Genomic DNA, 26,571 nt, shown 5'->3' with positions numbered 1-26,571 from the left:
GTGAGGCAGCAGGATGGAGAGATGCTCACCGTTAGTTGGCCGTGTGTTTTTAGGTACTTGATCATAGTTTTGTAATTCCACACACATTGTTTTAGAGGATTACTAGAGATAGGCTATGATCCCCTTGCACAGGGCTTTCATGAACAGGACCTTCATGAGACCTTCAAACATTTATTCATTCATGCAACGATGCACAATCGTCTACATCTGCACCCCAGGCGCCCCCAGTGGGCTCCCAGACCCACCGGTGGGGGGCCACTGTGTTAGAGGCCCTGGGCCTGAAGCTGAACCCCACGTACCTGGCGAGCGGGGGGGGCCGTGGCCTGCTGCGCGGCCCTCTGCGGTCTCTTCTGCTGCACCGGACCCCCTGCAGGCTTCTGCACCTGCACCTCCACCTGCCGGAGCTGCACCGGGGTCTTCTGTGGCCCGCCCTGCACCGGCTGCTGGACCCGGGCCTGGGTCTGGGCCTGGGTCTGGACCGGGGCCTTGCTGGGGCTCTGGTGCGCCGGCTTGCTCTGCTTGGCCTGAGCGCTGAGCTTCTGCTGGGCCAGTTTCTGCTGGGTGAGGAGCCGCTGCTGCTGCTGCGCCTGCAGCTGCTTCTGCTGCGTCTGCTGGATGATGAGCTGCTGGATCTGCTGCTGCTGCAGGAGGAGCTGCTGGCCGCCCGCCGTCTTCTGGCCCGCGAGCCGGGGGGCCGGCGCCTGCTTGGCCTCCGCAGCCTTCTGCTGAACAGCCTGCTGCTGCTGAACCACCTGCTGCTGCTGAACCACCTGCTGCTGCTGAACCACCTGGGCCTGCTGCTGCTGCTTGAGGAGCTGCTGCTGCTTGAGCAGCTGCTGCTGCTCCGCCTGCTGCACCTGAATCCTGCGGATCTGCTGTAGCTTCAGGAGCGTCTCCTGGGAGCACTGGGTGGGCTGAGCCCCCCGCCTGGCCTGCGCCTCCTCCGTCACCCCCTCCATGGCCTCCTCGTCCTCCTCCTCCTGGTGGTGCTGGTGATGGTGATGTTCTGCCTCCTTGGCCTCCTTCTTGATCCTTACCAGCATGCCGTTGGGCAGCGTCGGGGGCTGCAGCAGCGAGGCCTTGAACAGAGTCTGGGGTTTGGCCTCGACGGAGGTGGAGGTGGAGGTGGCGGTGGCGATGGTTCCTCCCCTCTCCGCCGCCGTGGTGGTGGTCGCGGCAGCGGGGGCCTTGTGCTCCAGCTGCGAGCGGAGCGTCTCCACAAGCCGCTGCTTCTGCTTCAGCATGCGGGTGAGCTCCTCTATCTGCTTGTCCTTCTCCTGCAGCATCTGGTCCTTGTCCCGGGAGCAGGAGGAGTCCTGGGGCTCTGGCGTGGGGGCGGGGGGCGGGCCGCGGCCGGGCGAGGGCCGCGAGAGGCTGCAGGGGCTGTGCTGCGGCAGGAGGCTGTGGTGCTCATCCTTCACCTGGGAGAGGGGGGAGGCGGCCGAGGGGTTCTGGGGGGAGTGCTGCAGGGTGAGCTGGGTGAGGGGGGAGCTGACCTGTGGGGGGGGAGGGGGGCACTTTAACAACCATGAGCTGAGACATGACAGAGATTAACAGGGTTTACTTTAGTCATTAGGTAGGATTGTATCTATAAACCGCTTAAAGTAAACTTGTTGGTCTGCTCCCTTACCACCTCCACCTTATCACCTCCATCCCCACCCCCACTCCCACCATGAACCCCCACCTCCATCACCACCATCAGCACCACTACCTCCTCCATCACCACCACTCCCACCTTACCCACTACAATCTCCAGTCCCACTACCACCTCCATCCTCACCTCCTCTATCACCTCCGCCTTCAACACCATCACCTCCACTCCCATCAATTCCACCCCCACTACCTTCTTCTCCACCCCCACCATGAACCCGCTCCAACTACCACCTCCTCCCCCCCACCATGACCCCGGTCCCACTCACCCCCCTCCACCATGCCCCCGGCCCCACTCACCATCTCCCCGAAGGCGTCCCCGCTGCAGCTGGTCTCGTCGGGGCTCATCCCGGCCAGCGAGCGCTCCGACGGCGTGGGCGACACCGGAGGGCTGGAGCTGGTGCTGCCGAAGCGCATGACCCGCCCGGGCACGGGGCCCTGGGCCAATGAGAACGAGGGCACCTTGGTCAGGCCCTCTCCTGATTGGTGGAGTGCATTGGGAGCGGGTGTGGTGCTGTGGGCGAGTGGTTGTGCGGGCTGTGATTGGCCGTTCTTCGGGGCTCCGCCCCCGTTCTGCTCCTGGTAGTTCCGGAGGCGTTCGATGAGGTCCATCTTGGTGCCAGACACGGTCAGACCCCGGAGCTTCAGCTCCTGTTTTAACTCGGCAACCTGCGGCAACAAACTCAGAATTAAGAGCTGGATCTGTAACATGGGAGCAGGGAGATGTTGTTCTGTCTGGGAGCAGGGAAATGTAGTTTTGTCTGAGCTTGCCTTGAACTCGTCGAGGTTGGCCGGTAAAGTGCTTGGTTTGGCTCCGCCTGGTGCTGTTTGGCTCTGACGATGGGGCCCACTCTGATTGGAGGGGGTCCCTATCGTCGTCGTGGATACACTACGGGAAGGGGAGGGGCCTGATTTTGTTGACGGGGTTGTCTCCGTCGGGGGTCTGAGGAGAGATGGAACATTTATTAAATACAAAGTGAAAATATTTGTTCTTACTTGGACGGATCAATTAGTAGCAGTTGTAGTATTTAGACTTGGGCAGGGCAGGGAGGATGGTGTGGTAGTTGTAGTTTGTTAGATGGTAGTTGTAGTTTGTTAGATGGTAGCTGTAGTTTGTTAGATGGTAGCTGTAGTTTGTTAGATGGTAGTTGTAGTTTGTTAGATGGTAGTTGTAGTTTTTAGACTCACTTCGGTGGGGCAGGCAGGATGGTGTGGTAGTTGTAGTGCTGCTGCTGCTGGTTGAGGATCTGCAGCTGCAGGAAGAGCTGCTGCTGCTGGAGGATCTTGGCGTAGGACGAGTCCAGCTGGGGGGGCGGCTCCTTGTCGGCCTTCTGGTCGGGGGGGATGTACTGGTGGTACTTGAGCTTCTTCACCTGATGGAACAGACCCGGTTAGAGGGGGTAACAGGAAGAGGCTTTCAGCGCCAAGTCAAGTATAAATTGGGTGAACCAATGACAGACAACACTAGCTAGGTGAGTTTACTTTACAACACGTTTTATTAAACCAGTTACTTTCACATATGTTGATGTTTGGTCCCTTTTTGTTCAGCTTACATTATGTGTAAGTGCTAATAATAACTAAATTATGTAAATAGTAATACTGCATGTGTGCTTGAGCATAAGAACAACATTTGGTTAAGATCTCTAGAAGTAGGAAGAAGAAGTTAGTTTAGAAGATAGTATACACTTTTAAGTAGAAGTTAGTTTATGCTCTTTGAGAGAGGTTGGTTTACGTTCCACCAACCTTGGGTTTGTTGTCTTTGGCTTTCTTGGATCTCTGTGGAGGTCGGTCTGAGCTGCTCTTGGACTGAGCACGGACAAAAACACAACAGGAAGAGGATGTGAAAGTCAGGAAGTATAACAAGTTTAACTTGGCTAGACATAGTGATGGAAAGGTCAGATTTATTCAGCTACGATTTGGCGGATGCTTTTTGTACCCAAATGTCTTAAAATACTGAGAGTGTGTACATTCTCAGCATAGCCCCAGTGGGAATCAAACCCATGACCCTGGCAGGGTTAATGCCATGCTCTACCAGTTGTCTAGATTTATTATTGTGTGTGTCTGAGTAAACGATCAATGGTTCTCCTCAACATGACTCACCTTGGCCTGGCTGGTCAATGGGCGGGAGTTAGCCGTTGCCGCCGTCCCATTGGTCAGCCTCTGAGACAAGGAGGAGTCAATGCCGTTGGTCAGCAGGGGAGGAGGGGGCGGAGGCGGCGGGGGAGGCTGTGAGAGGAACTGAAAAACGACACCATGTTAATTAGTAAACAATCGTTTCAATGTTCACATCCTATTTTCATTCAGATCCGACGAGCGCTGAGGTCGACTCATCCTGGACACATAAGGACTGGTCCAGCGAGGGTTACCTGGGAGGGGGACATGTCTCCGTTCTGGGTCAGCATGTCAGAGGGGGACAGCTGAGGAATGGAGCCCAAAGGAGAGTCGTGATTGGTCAGCGTATCAGGAGACAAGGCATCGCTGCTGTCCTCGTCCAATGAGCTCTCCCCTCCGGCACCCTTCGGAGAATCTGTTAAATGGGGATGGGGCAAAACAATTTAGTTAGTAGGGCTTCAAGTACAGTATAATACTATACACCCATGGGGGCGTGTTTAGCTGTTAAGCTAACAATGTTTGGATGTGTTCAAAGCGCAAAAGCATGTCTCAACAGACCAGTGTGTGTGTTAATGCTGGCGGCCGGATGTTAGGCAAGCTCATGAACATGCAGTGAATACAACGCATTTCCTAACACTCGGGGACTATTAATGAAGAACATTGCATATGCGTCTGTTGGTGGGTTTTGCTGTGTGAAACGTGGGTGGGTTGACAGTCTCAGTTTAACACACCACGTTTTGAAATCATATAACGTCTGAGTCATTCTTATCACGGATAACTAGAACATCGTTTTGGCCTTTAGACTCTTGCACCGAAAAAGAAGATAGAAAGCAGAAGTTAAGACAAAGAATGGACCCGACATGTTTAAGACAAGGGAACCACTGTAAGAAAGAGAAACTATGTTTATGCATGTGTGAGTGTAAATGTTGGTGCGTGTATTTTCATGTGTGTATGTTTATGTATGTCGTGTGTGTATGTTTATGTGTGTATATGTTTTGTATGTATGTTGTGTGTGTATATCTGTGTGTGTGTTGATGTGTGTATGTAGATGTTTGTATTTTCATGTGTGTATGTTTATCTGTGTATGTTGTGTGTGTGTGTGTGTGTGTGAATTTTGTGCACGTATGTCTATTAACCTTGTTTTTTCTGATTCCCAGAGCTACTCTACACTCTGTCCAGTTATTATTTAACTTGGGCCAGCCGTTACAACTATGTATACAATAACTTAACAACTATGTGTCCAATAACTTTACAACTATGTGTCCAATAACTTTACAACTATGTGTCCAGTCTCCCAAGTGTTTCAGACTCTTTGATTATGCTCTTAGCCTCACTGCAACTAATTAATTGATTATCCATAACATAATCTTTTCCAATGTAAGACACCAGAGTCCAAAGTAAGGTCTCAAACGTGTTTGCTTTGTCAGACAAGCGGCCGAGAAAAGGTGCAGCCCTCCTCCAGAGGAGCAGCCCTCCTCCGGGTGTGCGTGTGTCGTACCGGGCAGGGAGTCCAGCACCACGGGCAGGATGTTCTTGTGGACCAGCTCGATGGGCCCGGGCCGGTGGGAGATCTTGTCATTGAGGTCGTCGGCCAGCCTGGCCCTCTTGAGCTGCAGCTGCTTGGCCTGGAGGGACGGCTCCGCTGACGTCTCTGCAGGGGCGGGACGAGGAGGTTAGGCCCTGGGCCACGAGTCTCATTAGGGTGCTCTGCTCTTCCTGGCCACCCAGGAAGAGCAAAGAACAGGATCCGCAAGGGTGCGTTCCAATGCAGGACTACCACTGGGGAAAGCGTTTCCAGCCAAAAGACTACTTGTATTTTACCTAAACTACCGTCACTACTTTACATATTAGTCTAAAGATGTTCACCAACACTTAATGACACCAAACATGGGGAAAATGTGATTTAGGGGTTTACTTACTAATTAGGGTTTAGTAATTTAGCATACAATATTTTGAAGCAAGGTTGCTATAGGACATTGGGGTTTTGAACCTGAAACCTTTTGGCTGGGAGTCTAACAACACCAACTAGACCATCCTGCCCCACATAAAGTAACAAGTTATCAGAACCCATCTGCCTAATAGAAGTTCGATATTGAGGCTGAATTAATTATGATTAGTATTGGTCCAGTAATCCCTTTGATGACCTAATGTCGGGACTGGAGTATTTAAAGCCAATTGCTATGGCTTGTTTGTCACTGCAGGAAATTCCCCTTGATGGTTGTGATTGGGAAATGTTAAGATCCAATGATCTGTCACCTGGTGGCATCCCCTCCCCTGGTAAACCTGTGACTGAGACTCGCTCAACCTCTTCCTCTGTAATGATCTGAGGCGTGTGGGGCTGTAGGGAGCTGTGTCAGTCCCATTATGACTTGGGATGTGTGTAGTAATGCTACTTCAGCCCTGCCATTAGCGTTAGTGCCTGGGAATGTTGTGTAGTGTGGAGTCACGGTGCCGACTGGAAACCAAGAGGCTACACTTCTCTTCTTGGATCTATCCCTTTCATTTCTATGGAAAGGAAGTGAGGCTGGACAAAGTGTGTTTCCACAAATGAAAAACTAAAGGGTTTTGGTTGTCGGTTCCTCTTGTTCCTCTTGCCTCTGGACATGTGTTGTGAGTTAGTTGAGGATGTTCTGATGTGTTGACTCAATGAACTACATTGTATTGTTTTGTTACAAAAAACGACAGAACTACAAAAAGTACAGTTCTTCGTCCCGCCATGGGGGGGCAGAGTGGCGCTCACCCTCCAGGATGTGCATCCTGACCAGTTCGGATCGCTCTGGGCGGCTGCGGATCTTCCTCTTCAGGTAGTCCTCCGTCTGGGGAGGGGAGCAATCGATTAACGAGGAGGTAAGGATGGAGTGAAAAGAGGAGGAATAGAAGAAGTGTGAGGGTGACATGTTCATACAGGGAAAAGGACACCAGAGACACTTGCCTTGGGGAAACGTGTGCGCTTTTATTTTGAAACACTGAACAGAACACACAGAACAGGGGCAGACCAGAGATGTAAACACAGGAGACTCACCCTCGCTCTCTCCAGACTCCGCCTCTGCTCGTGGAAGGCTGCCGGGCTTTTCAGCGCTGGGGGAGAAAGAGAGAGAGAGAGAAGATAAGGAGACAGAGAGAGGTAGGAGGACAGATAGAGAGATATACAGAGACTGAGGGCTGGGATGTGGTTGGAGGCGGTGATGCTGCGTTCTGAACCACGATGAGTGGTAGATAAGTGCTGGTGGAGTCACATCAGAAGTATCTGCACAGATTGAAGGACAACGGAGGCGCCAAGCCAAGCAGGGCTAGAGTCCAGTGTGTCAGCTATGGGAGCATGTTCTGCCTGTGTGTCTGTGTCCAGACTACCCCAACGTACCCGTCTCATAGCAGCCATTAAAACACATTACTCCATACATTACTACATACGTATACATCATGTATACACAGGTACTAAACAAACAGACAGACAGACCAGACAGACGCACTACACACCCATGTTGTCGTCTGCCTGAGCTGGGCCGGGCGGGGCCGCGACCGTTACTGTGATGTAACACAGGGCTCTCCTGATTGGGCAAGAGTTGACCAAATCCCGGTAGGGCTGTTATCCACATTACAGCACAGGGTGTGTGAGAGCGTGTGTGTGTGTTTGTGTGTCAAAGTACCAGGTGAGCTATGCTTCCATGAGATCACAAGAGCAAAATACGATATTGCCATCAATAAAACACACAATAGGCTTGATTCATGGCGAGCGGTCTTCAACCCGGCAACCCTTATCTTTACAGCCTCAGGTTAATACGGCTCTATCATGGATAAGCATATCACGTCGATTACTTTAACAGGAAACAACAAGAGAGTGTCCGAGAGTTGAAGTGAAACAACATACTCTCCGAGCCTTTATGAATGAACCTGTATCAGAGCGCTGTGTAAGCTGACCCTCGGCGTTCCTCATGACCCCAGCCCAGGAGGCAGGGCTGTCGGGGAGGGCTCTGAGGCCGGTGAGTGTAGAATAAGGTACACTCACTACGGATTTAGGGTCACGGGAGATAACATCCAATCCCAGTGGCTTTGGTTACACGTGGTGAATCCATTCAACCGTCTCTATCACGATGCACCCCCACGGATGAACCACGCCGTGATGTAACCTAACCCACATCCTCTGTGCTACACTTAAGCCTCCAACATGTTAATCCTGTTCCACCTTCGTGTTCGGGCTAAACCCTGAACTCTTAAAGGCAGTCGTGGCTAGCCGCCGAGCTAAAGGACAGCGTTAGCCGCAGAGAGTGTCTGAGAAGGTTATCAGCTTAAGGTGCAAGACCGTCTCTGTGTGAACAGGGAGGGCCGGTGTGTGGCCGTGCGAGGTAGACAGAGAGAGGAGAGAGAGGACGTGTGAGGTTGACACAGAGAGGAGAGAGAGAGGCCGTGCGAGGCAGACACAGAGAGAAGGAGAGAGAGAGAGGAGCAGACCGCCAGGCTGGAATTGCTCCGATCATTTTCTGCCTCCTCATCCTCTTCTCCCACGAGCCATGCTGGAGTCATTGGGTTCAGCCCGCCACACATCTCTCATTTCTCCTCCGGCTCTCCCTGGACGACCACACTATCATCACCCTCTCCTTCCTATAGTTCTTTTCTTATCCAGAGCGACCTCCATAGGAACCTGATGCATGCCCTTAAGGAGCAGGTAGCTGCTGGGGCATCTGGCTCCTGGATGCCTCTGGGCCAGGCATTGGGGGTAGAACCTGGAACCTTTCAGCTGGGGGTCCAACACCCTGGGCTCTGCACTCTGTCGTTCCTGCTCCATTGTTGTTATTATTATACGAGCCGTCTGTTGACCAGCTCCACTTCCTGCTCTGAATGCTGTCCTTCTACTACAGACCCGTTACCTCTCATGAGTGTTCCTGAGAAATCTCACTGAGGCCCTGAATATGTCTGCTGTACTTTGAGAAACAAAGCCAAGTAGAGACGAGGCTGCACATTGTGGATCATCCTCCATTAGGAGGATAATGATATCCCATTATCCTACCAGTAAGACCTCTTCCCACTACATCCATTACTGGGAGTTCAAATACATGAACTGCATAGACTCTAGTCCCCCTGTGTTCCTGTGCGTTCTTTCCCCAACACAAACACACACCAACACACACAAGCTGGTCTCAGTTTGGGCTTCAGCAGGGATTAGTTTAACAGCACATTCCATGACGGAAACAACAACCAGCCCTACAGCCGTCTGCTGGGACATCTGCACTCACAACAGTACATGAGCAGCAGTAAAGTGCAGGACTGAGATGCAGGACTTCAACGATGGTGTCGAAGCGATTCTGATGGCAACACTACCTAGATGCACTGGCCAATCAGAAGCCAGGAAGCCTCTGTTGTTAGCAGGGTTAGTGCCATCAGTTCTTTGGCCCTTTGTGTCTGACCCAGAACTATGTGGTCATGGGGATCAAGTTCATTTTAAATGGGTGGGACGCTATCAGGGCAGCCATTGGTTGATAACATTGGGCCGGTTGCTAGGTCGTTTGCTTTGGCCACCTGTCATGGAGGCAGACCGATGGCCAAAAATATTTTCAACAAGTGCCGTCGGCAGGAATAGGTTAACACCAGGTGGGGTTTGGATCATGCAGGATTGTTATGCTCTTGATATTTTCAAACTCACTGAACTTAAAACCAGATTCAGTTTAGTATTCTTCCTTATTGAAAGAAGGACAAAAGGTGCTACTTCCTCATTCTCCTCACAGTTCAAACCAGACCAAGAACCAGAAGAAACACCCGACTACACAGAAGAACCCAAACCCATCTTCAGACTATAAATACAGAGCATACAGCAGTGTCTTCTGTTCAAACGGAGCGGAACCACGAAACAGGAAGTAGGGACAGAAGAAGAGGAAGCTGTCTGGTGTGATGATAACACACAAAAAGGCAATGTGCGCACACACCCACACAACATGACGACAGTGCTGGCACCAGACACACTATCTTCTATGCATGTGGGTTCCATGTGAAGGCCGTGCTCCCCCACCGGGATGCACACAGTTAAGTAAGACCTGTACATAGTTAATGTAAACACAGTCAGGACTCCAGCTCCACCGGCTGGGTAATACGCTGGATCAGGTGACTCTGACTGGCGACCACACAGGCGGCCTTAACGTGAGGTCTAACGTTGTCAATGAACAAAGTGGTAACAATGAACTTTAATGTTCCACGTTTGGATAGTTCTCTGCACTTGTTCTTGGATTTTACAAATACATTTACATTCAGGGGGTTTAGCAGATGCTTTTATCCAAAGCGACTTACAATAAGAACCGTCAGGTATTGTATTAGTACTGTCAAGTACATTTGTCAGAAGAAAGAGAAACAACAATATATCGCTGTCTGTACAGTAAGGATGTGCAAAGTACCAAGTGCCAAGCACTAACAATCGCTAGGTTAACCCATTCTCCGTATACAACAAAGATAGCTAGGATAAGATGCTACACAATGCTAAGTACTATTTTTAAGTGCAAGAATGTACAACACATACAATAAGAGCGTACATTATACTGAAATTAAAGCACAGGGAATAGACTTCATTCAAGCTTTGTCATTATATTACAGTATCCAGAAACGCTGCACACTCTCCCACCGTAGTGGGGGTCTCCCACCACAGAATTGTGTTGGTATGCGGGCCAGCTAGTGTGGAGGAGAGTGGCTCAGCAGAGCATTTGGTAACGATCCAGCATGCTTTCACCACCAACTGACCAGTGGCATTAGAGGAAGTTGTGATGAGATACGGACAAGAGGTGGATGCTGTGCAACATCACCATACATCACCATGCAACACCACACACACGAAACCAGCTGCAGCAGACCGACACACACACACACACACACACACACACACACACACACACACACACACACACACACACACACACACACACACACACACACACACACACACACACACACACACACACACACACACACACCGCTTTTCAAGTAACGTAGGAAAACACCTCCTTTTCTAGAATTGTATGTGTATGTTGCAACAAACGATGCTACGGGTAAAAATACCGTCACCATGCGACCACAGATTAGATGATATCAAGCATCCATAAACGCTAACATCCTAGCACTAGGCACGCTGAAGTGGCAAGGTAAGGCCAGGTAGGGTGCAGTTGGGCTAGGTTAGGCTAGGTAGGGTGCAGGGGGGCTAGGTTAGGCTAGGTAGGGTGCGGGGGGCCGCGGTGAGGCTAGGTGGGCCGCGGTGAGGCTAGGTAGGGCACAGTGAGGCTAGGTGAGGCTAGGTAGGGCGCGGGGGGGCTAGGTGAGGCTAGGTGAGCCTCGGTGAGGCTAGGTAGGGCACGGGGGGGCTAGGTGAGGCTAGGTAGGGTGCAGTGGGGCTAGGTGGGGCGCATTGGCGCTAGGTGAGGGGCGGTGCGGTGAGTGTGTGTGGACTTACGTGGCATGATCCCTTGGCTGACCAGTTCCTCGCGGGTTCGTCTCTGCTGGAGTTTAAGCTGGAGGGCTGCATGGATACAGAGAGAGCAGGGTGGAGGAGGAGAGAGAGAAACAACGTATGAGTCAAAGGCCTCCCGAGTGACAGCGCCGGGCAGGTTGTGTCCCCCCTCCAACTGCGGGGTAACAAGGGCGGTCCGAGCGGGCTGGTGTTTCACCGGTCCATGAGTGCAGTGCCGAGGGAGGCTGAGCTCTGCTGTAACACACTTGTCTTGCAGCGCACACCCAAACAGTGACATGGAGGCGGGCAGAAGAAGAGGAAATGAACGCCTTCTCGTTTTATAAAGTCGTTCTCTCGTTTCCTCCCCTGAACCGGGGTGTTGATGAGAACAGCTTTACTTCCTGTTTAAACTTAAGTTACATTTTTTGAGAATGATGAGTTGTATCCGTATTTGTCGGAGTGAATAACAAATACTGAAACGATTCTATAGAATCGATCATCCTTTCCTTACTGTTAAAGTTGAGCAGTTCACTAACACGGAACATGTCTGCTCAAACGACGCCGTTTCAAAACAGGAAGTGGGTGTTACATAAGGCGAGTAGCTTTAGAAGACGATTTACAGTTCAGGGAAAGAGAACTGCAAACACAGAGCTGGACAGGTTTGGTACACACAGTGGACCACCAGGAGAATCACACACTCCAGTCACACAGGCTGAGCTACACAAGTGAACCAACCTGTGTTTTATCTAAATATCTCAGTGCTAATGTATAGTTTAGACTCTGTTCATTACTCACTGCCCTCCGACATGATGTTGACATGAGCTGGGGCTGTTACCCAATGTGAAGGCTGCAGCCTTGCTAGAACTCTTCCTTGCGAGTCGCGTCCTATGGAGATGAGGCCAGAGTGCTGCCTAGTGTTTGTAGCGTTCAGAGTTTGGAACGACTTGCTCGTTCTAACTTTGCCTTTATTTTCTATCTATTTACTATCTATTTTACTTTTTACTTATCTATTATTTTATTTTATTGTATGACAATGTTTATATGTGAAGCACTTTGAGTCTGCCTTGTGTATGAAAAGTGCTATATAAATAAAGTTGCCTTGCCTTGCCTAGTGTGGAAGCGCTTCCGCTTTCTAATACTGCTCCAGTGGTAAATATTGTAATATTTTAATTGTTGAAATTGTTATTGGATACAGTAGTTTGTTTAAACACCAGCTACGTTCATATTAAAACAAATCAATCCATGCAAAATACATCATTATTCATCATCATTACTTTGCAGAAACGTTTGAAAAAAATCACACAGGTCTTTAAGCTTAGTTGTTTGCATTTACATGATTAATCTATAAAAAGCAATATGTCACAAAATATTTCTGAAAACGTTCAAATAACATCACTTGTGTAAAGCAATGTTTTAAATACCCCGCGTAGCGTGTGAACGCAAAGGATTGTGGGGATTTTGGCTCGTTGAGGAGCCAGCGATGCATCGTGAAAAGGGCGCGAATATCCACGTGTTCTCAACATTGGAACAGTGCTGGTCGGCGCTCTATGACGTGGCGTCCTGAAAAGGGCGGCCGTTGAGCATGCTTCCTTCACGTTGGGAAACAGCCTTGGTCTCTGCTTTCTAGACCCTAGACTCATGTCAACATCATGTGTGAGCATCTGCACTGCGCCGACTGCCTTTGAGCAAGGAAGCGAATGCCTACAAGCATTGTATTCATTTGTGTATTTATCCAGCTATTGAATGAGGAAATTCAACTAATTGATCTAGAAATGGCTCAATGCCCTTTGTTCTTAGCTTTCTTCTGATGGGGATCATAAGGACAGTTTACTGAGCATGGGCAAAAAAAGGGATCATCTATTTTCTGCCCACCCCATGATAGAAGATAATATCATCTTTCTCCCTAATTTGATATCAATTAGCACCAGACAGACACATTAACTGGAATTGAATTAACATCTGGCATAGAAAATTAGCTTCAAGATATGACCTCTTTATGTTCATCTTTGCCTCACTTTGACTATTTTTAACTTGCAATATAATTATTTGGCTCATTATTTTATGTGTGTCCAATGGGTGGCCGTACTCTCTTCTCTCCCTCTATCTCTCCTCCTTATTCTCTGCCTCCCTCCTCCTCTCTCCACTCCTCCTCATTCTCTCCCTCAATGAGTCTCATCTCTCCTTCCATCTCTCCTCCCACTGGTAGGGGCGGGTTCTGTCGAGGCAGGCTTAAATGATTGGCTCATAGTATGGGGGGAAATAGTTCAGTTGTGGACAGCTCCAAGGTAGGATATAGCATAGTTCATCTTCAACTAGACTTGTTCTATGGGAACCAGAGTCTTTTCTTAAGTTAGGCCGAATTTATTCACACCATCATTTTGCAATTGTGGAAGTTTTTGTGATGTAATAAAATAAAAAATATATATATAAAGCCTATTGTGTTGTACACCATTGTCATGCGTTAGTAGCACCTTCTACGGGTGAGTCTACGCTGAGATCCATGGCCTGAACAGGTTCTGTGTCTGCTGTTCTCAGACACTTTTTTATGTGCGGTAGGGGAGCCATGCTTGGTTCTGGTAGAGGTCTGGATTGGTCTATTAAACAAGTGTCAGGGCGCTAAAACACGGTCAGCAAACGGGATGGCGTCGGTTCTGCTGCTCCTTGGGGGAGGTTCTGTTGTGTTTGGATGTGGCAGCTGTCTGTGTAATGGAATCACAGTGTGTGTGTGTATGTGCGTGTGTGTGTGTGTGCGCATACCCGTGCGTCTGAGCTGGGGTTTGAGGCGTCCACTTTAAGGCAAACCAGCACCTGTTCCTCTGGACTGACAGAATGACATCATTGCTTGCTACCTATCTAGCAGTTCCCAGAGGGAGCAGAGGGCTAAATGTAAAGCTAGCAGGGAGCGGAGGGGTAACTGTGAAGCTAGCCTGCTAACGCTGTAATATCGATTGACTGATGCCATGATACATTGCAACATTGTGATAAAGGGGTTCATAGTCCAAATAATTGAGGCCCGGGGGAAAACTGAGAATTTGTCATATCAAAATGCTTTTTTCTTTTGCAATAAAGTCCAATTGGATGCACCAGACTTTGTGTAACCAATACCTACGGTATTACAATTCTAACGAAGTTAACGAACGTTAACGAAGTTTACCACACGTTCACATGGAGAACAGGACCGGGCCGTGGTGGCGGACCACTGCGTCCCCCCCCCACCCCCTACATGTCATCAGTGGCCCCCCAGGACGCAGCGAGCAGCCTGATCCTCCGGCCTCCCCCTGGACAGTGGACACACTGACTTTTCCCTGCACCGTCGGGGATTAGGCTGGGGCATGGAGACGACCATGCTAATGGAAATAAAATGTCGCTCAGCGCTGTAAACACCCCTAAACAGACCACGGCGGGGCAGCCAATAGCGTGCCACACGTGTACATCTGGGAGTTCGCCACCACGCAAGGATTACAACTTTGGAGACCCACGTGTGTGTGTACATTCACGTGCACAAACACGGGCCATGCTATGGCCGGAGAAGATGCCAGGCCACTTGAGAACTTCCAGGGAAGAGGGTTATTCTGGGAACCAGAACTCTGCACTTAGCCACACACACACACACACACACACACACACACACACACACACACACACACACACACACACACACACACACACACACACACACACACACACACACACCTTCTGGTATACATTTAGCTTATCTCTGCCATAACAAGTCGTCCGTGTGCTACCACAGCTAAGAGGCAGGAAGTCAGCGAGGAAGCCAACAGCTCTCTACGGGCTCCACAGATAGCATGGAGCCCCTGAGCACACGCTCTGAACCCCTTTAACCAAACCTTCTTAACTCTACCTCACTCTACCAATCGAGCGAGCAGAAACAGTGAGACAGAGGGTCTGAATGTTAATACAGAATACAGACGCGTGGGAAGGGGGGGGATCAGCTGGACAACACGCGAGACGTCTCAACCCTTTCATGTCGTTGGGTCGAGGCCCCGTCACTCGGATGTGACTCAGAGTGAACCCTGACAGGGATGGAAATACGCTGTGTCTCCCACCGCTGGTGTGAGAGCAGTGTGAGAACACTGCTCATGTTGTGAACACACACTCAGGTTGTGAAATTGGGGTATGTGTGTGAGACTGTTTGTTCGAGTGTGAAGTCAAATGTGCACATGTTCATGTACTTAACTTATGGACATACAGAATCACATGCCGCAGAATCACAGGTCCTTGTAGTTAAGGACATGTGCAGAATCACATGTCCACGTACTAATGGACATGTGCAGAATCACATGTTCATGTACTTATGAACATGTCTAGATTCACAAGTCCATGTACTTATGAACATGTCTAGATTCACAGGTCCATGTACTTATATACTTATGGACATGTGCAGAGACATTATAAATGACCAATGCCCTATCTTACCCCCAGGCTGTTGATCAACCATAGCTGGCTACCCTGAGGCCTGCAGTGGGTGTTCTGGCCATCGTAGATCTGGATAGTCGAGATGTCAATAGAGGGTCCATTTTACGATGGCGAGGGTCCTTCGAGCTGTTGTTATTGTTGTAGCTTCAGAGTCGTGGATGAGCCGTGTTGACGTTCAGATGTATGAAACAAACGCACTCCGTTCGAAGACTTCGTTAAGGAGCTACTGAGGAACCAGCAGCTGCAGCCATGCCCCTGATGAGGGCCCTCTGGGTCTGATCCAGGTTGGGTAATATGGAGCGGGCTGGCTGTGTAACTGGGACACTAGGCCAGCGCCTAAACCGGTCCACCCCCATGCGTGCAAAAGACAAGAGGGGAGATACACTCACCACATACAAAGTGGATCGGTTGGATTAGTGGTGTTATCTGGTGAAATTGTCTCAGTAAATGAAAGCGTTTTCCTATTTGTAACCATTTATCTACTGGCTAGCATGTCCTTCAGAGAGAGCGAGAGCTAGAAGGTAGAGCCCCGGTAGGGGCAGCCAACTGGGTTAATCCCATCCTGCGTGTGCGACACTAGCTTCCATTAAACATGTCAGAGTGCAGGTGCTGCTAAGCTACACGCCGCTAAGCTACAGACAGCAGCATGCCTGCACACACTAGCGTCACAGCCATGCTAGCTTCAACACAAACATACACAACTAACACAAAGGCAGGTTGCGTTGTGCGCTGACACACCCTAAAAACACAAACAAGAGTGTCATCCACCTGCAGGCACACTTTCAACGGGAGGTGGACACTTGATGTAAGGCTACACAAAACCACGTTGGCGCTTCAGACTGGCACGCTTTGAGAAGCCTGCTTTGGCAGGGACTCTGGAAACCATCCTATTTCTAGTTTAATAACCACTTGCATGATCACATCGTTCAGAGCGTTTGGAGCATTTGGAGCAGGGCGTGTGCTGGGTAGTGGCCAGGAGAGAGACAAAGGGGAAAGACGGTTCACATGCTGATGCTGAGGAGGGACCGGGGCTGGGCTAGCACGTTCAGCACTCAGGACGCTGGTGTGTTGGCGTGGACCCAACGTGAGGCAGTGCCGCGAGGTGTAGACCAACCAAGAGGAATACTGATCGAAAGGCGTCTCTGATCAGTATTCCTCGTAGGTTGTCTAGATAGAGGAAGTATACAATGGTATCTGTATAAGAGATTAAATCATCTATCATTCGTTTGTTATGTTGTATTACCGTTTGAACTGGTTTTGTCGGTTTCTTAAAGGGTGCGTTTCATTGGTCGCATTACATGTGACATGGTTGTGTAATCTTTCAAGGCTGGGAAGCATGAAGCTGGGAAGCTTGACTGAACGAACACATCATGAGATAGGGCCTATTGTATAACTTTTTATCAGGAAAACATCTTCAAAACAAGGATCCTGAAATTAATAGTCAAAGAATGTGGGTCATTGGATCATGTTGTTGTGGGATATCCAGCACTGAACTTATCCTAGCTGGAAAACAGGTTTAGGGTTGGGCCCTACGTGGCTTAGCACTAGCTGAATGAAAGGATGCAGAGCTAGCCCCCTAATGCAACCCCAACACCTTGACCGAAACATGACGCATGTTTCGGTCCCCTCACCATAACGCATGTTTCGGTCCCCTCACCATAACAAGAGCTCAGCCTTGTGGCAGAGCTCTTGTTATGGTGAGGGGACCGAAACATGCATCATGTGTTTTAAACAAATCGTCGTCCTATCAGACAGAGGTCAGTGGGTCCTATCAAAGTTGATCAAACTTTAATGTGTGCACTAAGGTCTGCAGGATAGTTCTGTTGGATGATAGGCTAGTACAGTGATGAGGAGTTTCAACCCCCCCCCCCCCCATCTGCTCCTTGGAGACATGGATGTCAAACTGTTGCTTTGAATAAAAGCATTTGCTAAATGAACATAATGTCAAATGTCAAATATGTAGGCAACATGTTATTTGTGTTCTTCTTTTCTTTCTTCCGTTGATATTTAAGTGCATTATAATGCCTCCTAGATGGATTCATGCGTTGGCCTAACTTGGGCCACTCTGTAAGGTTGATGTCTGCTTTCCTCCTGCCAAGCAGAGCAGCAGAACCACCACCTCAACATGATCCATCCTGGCACCGAATGCAAGTCATGCAGCAGTGGGAGCCGCTCCTAAAGCAGCACCCCCTACAGCAGCAGGTCCTCTGACCACGCACTAGTTCAGCCTGAACAGCGTCAACCGGGAAACATGGAGTACGGCCAGTTCACTTAGATTTAGCAGACGCTTTAATCCAAAGCAACTTACAATAAGTACATCTGGCAGATCGCTGTCGGTACAGTGAGGATGTTCATAGAACCAAGTGCCAAGCACTAACGATCACTAGGTTAACCCGTTCCCCGTATACAACAGAGATAGCTAGGATAAGATGCTACACAATGCTAAAAGTACTATTTTTAGTTCATTACATTTCAAAAAGATTCTTATACACTTCGGAAGTGTAATTTTAATGTTACACTGCCCAAGGAGAGGCTGTACTTGTTACTGTAGACATGGAAGAGGACAGTAATTTACTGTTTACTGTAGACACGACGGTCACAGATTTAAATGAATTTAAGTACTTGGTTCCGCCAACCACTTCCTTTTGATTTCTTTTGTGTTTGAAGTCGGGTTTCACGTGGACAACAGATCCCTTCAGAGATGAACCGCACACACCAGCCAATAAAAGACATCGCTGATATTTAATGACGTTTCCCAAGCTATTAATACAAACTGGTAAAGTAGGGATATGAATTTGTAGCTCAGGAGCACACACACACACAGACACACCAACAAATCAGATCACATTTCCTGAAGCTGTACTGAGCGCGTGCAGTTGGCTAGAGAGTCCCCACCTTCCTTGAGGCTGTGATAGACATCCCTGTCCAGGTCTGTCCTCAAGTCGGCCTTCTCCAGGTCCTCCCCGATTGGAGGAGAGCCCATGGGGGAGGCGGGCTCAAAGGACAGGCAATGGTTGGTGTCGAGCATGATCATATCCCGGCGGAGATCAATAATGTCGGGAAGACATCGAACTTTCCCACCGCTCCGATCCCCAAACAAAGATACTCCCGACGTCTCAAAAAAAAAAACAGACAAAAAACAAGTTGAAGTAGGTGGCTCGGGATGAGAGCGGGAAGTGTCCCCTGGGTGAAAAGCCGAGCGGCGTTCCCGTCGTTGTTTCCCGGCAGCAGACCGATTTATGCAGTCTCACCAGAGGACTGGTTTCCCCGGTGCCAGACTACAGCAGACAGAAGACACCAGAGCCGGTCCCTGCCCTGCACGCCCAGCACGGCTCCACACTCAGAGCTATCCCTCCTTGCTGATCGATCGCCCTCTCTCCGTCTGTCTCTCTATCTCAGTCTCTCTCTTTCTCAGTCTGTCTCCCTCTTTCTCTCTCTCTCTCTCTCTCTCTCTCTCGACTGCCCTATTCCCTCCTTCTCTTGCAGTTGCGGACAAGTCACGACAACGCTTCTCTGCTCTCGCTGTCCCCCCCGGGGAGATGGAAGAAATCCGCAGGGTGGAGAAAAAACAAACTGCACCGAAAAGACGGGCGAGAGCGAGGAGGAGGAACAGGGAGAAAAGGAGGGCAGCGACGAGGAGGAGGAAGAGAAGACATGCGCTGGGAGCGAGCGAGAGCCTGGCACACACAGACGGAGAGAGGGAGAGGAGTGAGGCTGCTCTGGTTGCAGCTCCTCCCGTTTCTCACACACACACACACACACACACACACACACACACACACACACACACACACACACACACACACACACACACACACACACACACACACACACACACACACACACACACACACACACACACACACACTCCTGCTCAGCTGTTGCCATTCATTTACTGGTAAAAATGTAAGTTGGGAGTGAGGAGGAGGGGGGGGGTTTAGAGGCACTGCATCTGTCGCTCTCTCTCTTTATCTCTCTCTCTCTCCCTCTCTCTTCTGATAGACAACAGACTCCAGTGACAGCACCACTTTTAAGACTGTTGATAAACAATCAGCCTTGGAGCGTTCTGATTGGAGCAGACGAGGAGACAGCTGTGAGCCCGATGACATCATGCACAGCAGCAGTACCCTTCTCACCTTGGTCACCAGTCACACCGGGGGGGGGGGGGGGGGGGGGGGGGGGGGTGGGACAGACTAATCACGGACAATGAGCACCCCTTGATTGATCCTAGATCACGTGGTTAGTGGCTCTTGGATGAGCGACCGGGGGAACGCGTTCTCAAGGCGTCGCCTCCTCTTAATCCTGTCTCCAGGCCCTGCTACCCCCAGGAGCACCCCTCTCCCCCACCCCGCTCCCCCCCTGTTTTAAATAGCAGACAGCTGGCCGTGAGGGGGCTATATTCAGCGGGGTATCACCTGTGCGCCGGCGGGATAGGGTTACATACACCTCGTCTCAGGGCTGGAGGCGGGCCGAGAGGGGGGAAGGCATGCGACGCCAGCCCACAGAAACACTCCCAACACTCACTCAGACATTGGAGTGAAGTACGCATGCACTCACTCTCTCTCGCGAGCGAGTGAGTGAGCGCGCACTCCACCGCGGGTGTACATTTCTGGGTATGGATCAATGTTTTACGAGCCACTAACGTGACGTAAGCCCTGTGTTTTCGAATGCAGGCACTCGCACAATGCATCCCATCCTCCCGCTATAGGAAACAGTTATAAATAAACACCGCCCCCCCCCCCCCCCCCCCCAGCAGACTGCATTTCAGTGCACAGGTGCACAGGGACGAGCCAATGAGAACAAAGAAAAGGTGTCGCCTTCGACAAACACCGCCTGGGAGGAAACCGGGGCGATGTGTGTACAGTGCACGGGTTCGAAGTCCGCCTGCTCAGGGGGGTGGACTGTGGCTGCGGGGTGCAAGGATTACCGCATCAGCATGGGCTGGCTGGCTGGCTGAAAACGTTGGGGGGGGGGTCTGTGGCTGCGTGGGACGTCATCAAGGCCTTTTCCCCTTACACACCATGACGTTTGTCTAACAGCAACCATGAGCGGAGCTGTGAGGTTGAGTTGTGGTTTCCATCGCTCTGGGGCTACTGGGAGCTCAGCTTTGACCCCAGCCCCAAAACGTGATCCGGAGCTTACTGTTTTTGCCAAACTTCTAACTAAAAGGGACCAAACATCTCCACTCCCAGTCAGAACCGTATGGCAGGTGTGACTGGGAGTGAAGACGAACGGTTCGTTAACGGGGATGTTTTAGGGGACATGTCAATCATCGACTCCCATCTTGGTGTCGAGTTCTGCAACCGAGAGTCCAAATCACCTTCTGCACTTTCTCGTGTGTTGAGGCAGAGAGCAGGACCAGGCGGGGGTTTTAAAGTAGTCAGTATAAAAGTGTGAATAGAAATGTCATAGGGAACATGTGTCAATGACATTTCATTTACATTTAGCAGACACTTTTATCCAAAGCAACTTAAAACACGGTAAGTACATTTGTCAGAAGAAAGAGAAACAATATATGGCTGTCGGTACAGTGAGGATGTTCATAGAACCAAGTGCCAAGCAATAACAATCGCTAGGTTAACCCATTCCCTGATAGCTGAGTACTATTTTCAAGTGCAAGGACGTACAATATACAATGAGTGCGTACATTAAGCGCGCGCTCATGCATTTCAATGAATGATTAAACACGACATAAAGCAGGTTCCTGGTGCACTCCAGGTTTAACATTGAGCAGACACATGAGCTGCCCGGGTCTGGTTACACTGGCCCGTTTCACTAGAGTTATTTGGCCTTCTGTGACAAATAGCTTAGTCTGTTGAGTCCGCCAGATGAAGTGCAAGTGGGGACAATGCCACGGAGGGGCGGCCCTCGATACGAGGTCTGCTGCGCTTTTTAAGACTTCCTGTGGCGCCGCAAAGGAGAAACAAACCCTCCCTTTATGTCATGTCTGCCTGGCCTTCACTGGGTCACTCTGTACCCCCGGTCTGGCCCTCTGAATGAGAAGCTTTCCTCTCCTCAAAGCGGGGATTACATCCCTGGTCTGCGTCTGCTCAGAGAGGTTCGGTGGGAACGTACGGATGAGATGACGCCGCGTAATATAAAGCGGAGGAGTTTAAAAGTGCAGACTGATTGGGGATCAGATGTATCACGGTCGCTCTGCATCAGGGATCCGGTCTCAAAGGGTGCAAAATATTTGCTTATAATAACTTCTTATAATTTCATGTTGGTTGAAAGAAGTGTTGCAACACAGCAGGCATGGTAGGAGTCATGTGGAAGCTGACATACAGCCCTGACTAGTTTGATTAGTGACACTGCACGTGGTCAGTGGATTAGAACCAGCTCATGGCAGCGTTGATCGCTGTGCCGATGTCGTATTAAAGACTCACGGCTCTCTCCATCAGGGGGGGAGATTAACATCTGATGACTTGAGTTCCAAGTATTCTGGACTGCAAATATTGTATAACTTTGAAAGTGGGTGATGGTTGAGTCTGACAATTATTGATTAATCATTGTAATTGATAAATCGTTAAGACTTCCAAATGAGATGCTTGCATATGGATAATGGATATAAGATTCACTGGGGGGGGAATGGTTATATTAATTATAACTCTCAGATCATGCCCTGAATATTCCAGCATGGCAAACCAATCCGGTTTTCCCCATAGACCTGATGCATTCTAGCCTGGGTATACCCATGCTGCCTTGCGCGCAAATTCATTTCACTCTGCTAGGCAGCCTGGATTCCATGGATCCGATTCCCCCTCAGTGAAGGAACCAATCACAGAACAGGGGTGGACAGCAAGATGATGACGACGTCTATGCGAAACACCAAAGCTTGTCGTTTGTTTATATCTATGGATCCAACATGGCAGCAGACGAGAAGTAACCTTTTGATGCAGCCTTAGATAGTGTTATAAGTAGTTTAGAACGTTAGAGAAGTTTATTTTTAATTTTATTGGCTATGAGCTACGTACAGACGCACTTGATAGACAATCGTAGTGCCCAATAAACGGCTCTGGGCATTTCGTAAATCACGCCTCAAATACGAGAAAATTAATGTGTGGTTCCCAGACTAAATCTTCTTGAGATTTGGTCTTGCGTTAGCCAGGCTAGATGTATTCACCAATTTCAGTTTTTTTATTAGAGATTTCAGAATAGAAGCGTGCAGCCTCTCTGCTGATCATCAGACCTCTAGAAAGAGACATAACCCAGAAGCTAATGGCCAGAGAAGTTTAAAAGAAGATCTTTTAAATAGCTCCAATAACGGACACAGCCGCCCCTCACACTCCATCATACTAAAAAAGACTAAAACCAAACGGGGTGCCGTTAAACCCGAACTCGTCCCTTTTGAATCAGCCGCCTCAGAGATCACGGTGTCAGTCTTAAAAACTAAAAATAGTCACGCAATTATCAGCTGGGTTTTCAGTGCTCGTTCTGGTTCTGCTGAAGTGGGTGAAATAGGAACTGAATTCCAACCATGAGGAGTAAACGCCTGCTCCACATCTGTTTACAGTTTCCTCCTGAGTTCCTCGGTTTACTTGAAGTCTCTCAATTCCAACAGTCGTTTTGCTGAACTTAACTTACAAAGGATTGTTCGGACACACCTGCAGCTAATGCCAGCGTGCAAAAAGGGTTTGTGCGGATCAGCTGTGAATACACGCGGACACGAGTTCACACCGCCCTTGCTGAGGGCAGGCAGGCAGAGAGCAGAAGGGAGAACTCTTCCTGAGACAGGGCCCGAGGTCAAAGGTCAGGCTCCACAATGACAGCTCTTGTACTGCGGTCGTGTTGTTGGGACCAGGTGCTGACCTTCTGGGTACTGTACGGTAACCCTGAGCCCCAGCTGCGGTGGTTTTATGAGTCTTATCACCATGGGGGGCTCAAAGGCCTGGATTGTCCAGCAACATATGTGTGATTCAGTCCAGAAAGCCTAGCAGAGTCCCAGTTTGTACTGACGCTTCACTGCGGAAGGAAACGGGTACAAATAAACTGGAGAAGAGGAGGACAATGGGAGCTGAGTAGGTGGTTGTAAGTGTGAAGAAGGCAGGAATAGTAAAAAGCATCAGAGGGAGGGCGAGAGAGACAGAGGACAAGCGAGCGAGCTAGAGAGAGAGAGACCATAACGATGGAGAACAGTGCACTGAGGAAACCGGACGAGTGTGGAGGGCAGAGCTGGAAGGCAGCCGGCAGCTGTTTGCATCTGGCAACGTAAACCTGTACTGTTTAGAGAGTATGCGAGGGGGGGAGGGAGGGAGAGCGAGAGGGGAGGGTGGGCTTCCCCTCTTCCATCCCACCACACCAGAACTAGAACAACTACGACACCAGAATTAGAACCACTACACCAGCCACCCCCCCCCTCCCTCACATTACTATAGAACCAGAGGGAGGCAGCAGGTGGACCGGAGACGGAGCAGAGAGGGAGGGAGAGCACTGCTGGTTTGTTTATCAGGGAGCGGTTCAGAGTGTGTGTGGCCGGGCCCTGTTGTGTGTGTGTGTGAGGTGGTGCGTAGACGAGGCTGGGAGGCGAGATTGTGGGAGTACACTGGACCACAACAACAATAGAGCTTATCATATGTGACCGAGATAGGAAAGAGGGGTGTGTGTGTGTGTGTGTGTGTGTGTGTGTGTGTGTGTGTGTGTGTGTGTGTGTGTGTGTGTGTGTGTGTGTGTGTGTGTGTGTGTGTGTGTGTGTGTATTAAGCCAATGTTTTTGGCCTGCATTGCTGAAAAGATATTTTGATGATTGACTGTTGAAGAGAAACTTCCTTTTAGGACATGTCGGCCAGCGAAATATTTGATTTAATATTAGAGCATGATCATGGGAAAGTATAGTCAGCAAAGTTACCAAAGATACATTCAGTCAGACAATGGGTGAACAAGATTCTTATAGGGAAACGTTTGCATTGTGGGTAGGGAATCTACAGTTAACAAAGGTAAGTGGGAGTGACCATTCTGGAGCATTTAGGATTGGCGGGAGAGGCCAAATAAATTTGCAATACACTATGGGGAAAGTGGACATGTCTGCAAGTCTGTGAAACCGGTCTGCAATAGTTAAACAAATCTACACAACAAAGAAGTCAGTCGATTGGCCTGGCCTCAGTATCAGACTCAGTGGCTCCAGTGGGAATGCAAATCGGAACTCCGAAGGTCCAAGGAGAATGTAAACAGTTCCTTTTAGATTGACTAGTAATTATATAAACAAGGTTAATGTAAGGTTAATAATTGTGTATTATAGTTATGATTAATATTTCCACGACATTGACTTAACAACGTATTTTGTATACTAAAGTCGTTATTGTGTTAGACGTTGTACTCTTCAGAGTGCCCCTGCGTGTGTGTATTTATTTACCCATGGCTATTGTTCGTTTCCCCCATAAACCCCCAGCTGACGGTGTGAGCATAGTGGGCCGGTTATTAATACCGCTGCGTCCCTGTGCATACCTCCACATGGCCGTCACCAGAACAAAACCAACACAACCCTCACAATGACCCCGGCCCACGCTCACAAACAACACGCAGCACAGCACAGCACAGCACACACTCTCTGCTGCATCGCTGACAGACCACAGGGCGACGGCTGTTGCATTACTGGGATGTCCTGGGTCTATGAGGAACCAGGGTCTATGAGGAACCAGGGTCTATGAGGAACCAGGCCTGGGGTCTATGGGGGTCTGTGATGGGCAAAAATAACCTAAATGGACATTACATTATGAATATAGTCAACTCTGGGCCCAAATCTAATAAACACAACATACCACACATTCAAGAGGGTGAAGATGACCCTCGAGCCCCCCTATCAGTCTGCGGAGAACACTCTGCCACAGCCGGACGGCGAGGACACACATATCACACAGAAAGACAACACAACCCGGAGGCTCAGGGACAAGAGAACCCTCGATAACCCACACAAAGGCTAGCACACACACCTGGCCATGAAAGATACTATAAGTTTCTCATGCACCAAATCACGGGAGCTCTTCCGAGGCAGAACCTCCTCGGAGGCGAAGCTCCGGACGACCTCAGCGCTGTTAGGGGACGTAGAATATTCGATCTCTCACGCTTTATGAATCTGTATTACCTTTGCTACTTTACTCAATAAATCCGAGGCCCTCGTGCTGATAGACTTTAGTACCTCTCCGTCTCATTTTATCTGGTCAAGTAACTAGGCAGACTGCTTTTCCCAACAAATTGGTGACCCCGACGTGATTTTCTTTACTACTGGGAAAACGACTGAGGACGGAGAGGGGCACGCCCCGGGACCCCGGAGCACCACCGATTCCGGCAGTCTCACCTCGGGCGCCCAAGCAAAAGGTAGGCAGAACCCGTTGATAAAATCTGAATTCTGCATAGTTATATAGGAACCACATTAGGAGATGAGACTGACGGGACGGTTTTCTACGGGGGGCATCCCGCGGGGATAAGGCTGAGTGCAACGTAGAGGTAACCTGTAAAAACCCGATTGACCCTAGACGCGTGACGCACGAATACTGGCTCGCTGCATGGTGAAATAATACCCTCGAGGCCTAGGACCTATAATGATCGAGCATAGTGATACAATACTCTCGATGGTCGGATTAGGGTCTATAGTAATCGAGCATGGTGATACAATACTCTCGATGGCCAAGATGAGAAGATAAGGATGCCTGGGCTCTGGGAGAGACCCAGAGGAAAAAGATGCCTAGGCTCGGGGAGACCTAGAGGAAATACCCGGGCATTATAAGGGACCCGGAGGAAATACCTGGGCTATGAGAGAGACCCAGAGGAAAAGATGCCTAGGCTCGGGGAGACCTAGAGGAAATACCCGGGCATTATAAGGGACCCGGAGGAGATGACTCAGTAGGGCCTGTAATAATCGAGCATGGTGATACAATACTCTCGATGGTCGGAGTAGGGCCTGTAATAATCGAGCATAGTGATACAATACTCTCGATGGTCGGATTAGGGTCTATA

General features: G+C 49.7%; 1 protein-coding gene across 6 annotated transcripts in view; it reads right to left on the bottom strand.

The window, feature by feature from the left end:
• Window positions 1–26,571, bottom strand: part of mrtfab (myocardin related transcription factor Ab) — a 49,956-nt gene that overhangs the window by 4,323 nt on the left and 19,062 nt on the right. For 2 of the 6 annotated variants that reach the window (XM_084475283.1, XM_084475285.1), the window contains 11 exons: window positions 11,186–11,251; window positions 6,785–6,840; window positions 6,503–6,578; window positions 5,261–5,413; window positions 4,017–4,177; window positions 3,751–3,888; window positions 3,394–3,456; window positions 2,839–3,023; window positions 2,422–2,593; window positions 1,951–2,319; window positions 300–1,496 (listed from right to left, as the gene is read on the bottom strand). In XM_084475283.1, the coding sequence (XP_084331409.1) occupies window positions 300–1,496; window positions 1,951–2,319; window positions 2,422–2,593; window positions 2,839–3,023; window positions 3,394–3,456; window positions 3,751–3,888; window positions 4,017–4,177; window positions 5,261–5,413; window positions 6,503–6,578; window positions 6,785–6,840; window positions 11,186–11,251 (2,636 nt within the window). Of the gene's footprint in view, window positions 1–299; window positions 1,497–1,950; window positions 2,320–2,421; window positions 2,594–2,838; window positions 3,024–3,393; window positions 3,457–3,750; window positions 3,889–4,016; window positions 4,178–5,260; window positions 5,414–6,502; window positions 6,579–6,784; window positions 6,841–11,185; window positions 11,252–13,939; window positions 14,340–15,622; window positions 16,452–18,517; window positions 19,320–26,571 lie in introns of those variants that run through there. The other 4 variants (XM_084475282.1, XM_084475284.1, XM_084475286.1 and 1 more) reach the window with 4 other exon arrangements.

Source organism: Micromesistius poutassou (assembly GCF_964030765.1).
Source record: "Micromesistius poutassou genome assembly, chromosome: 11".
In the NCBI taxonomy this organism is placed as follows: domain Eukaryota; kingdom Metazoa; phylum Chordata; class Actinopteri; order Gadiformes; family Gadidae; genus Micromesistius; species Micromesistius poutassou.
Note: the sequence above shows the minus strand (reverse complement) of the source record. Positions and strands in the feature narration are given on the sequence as shown.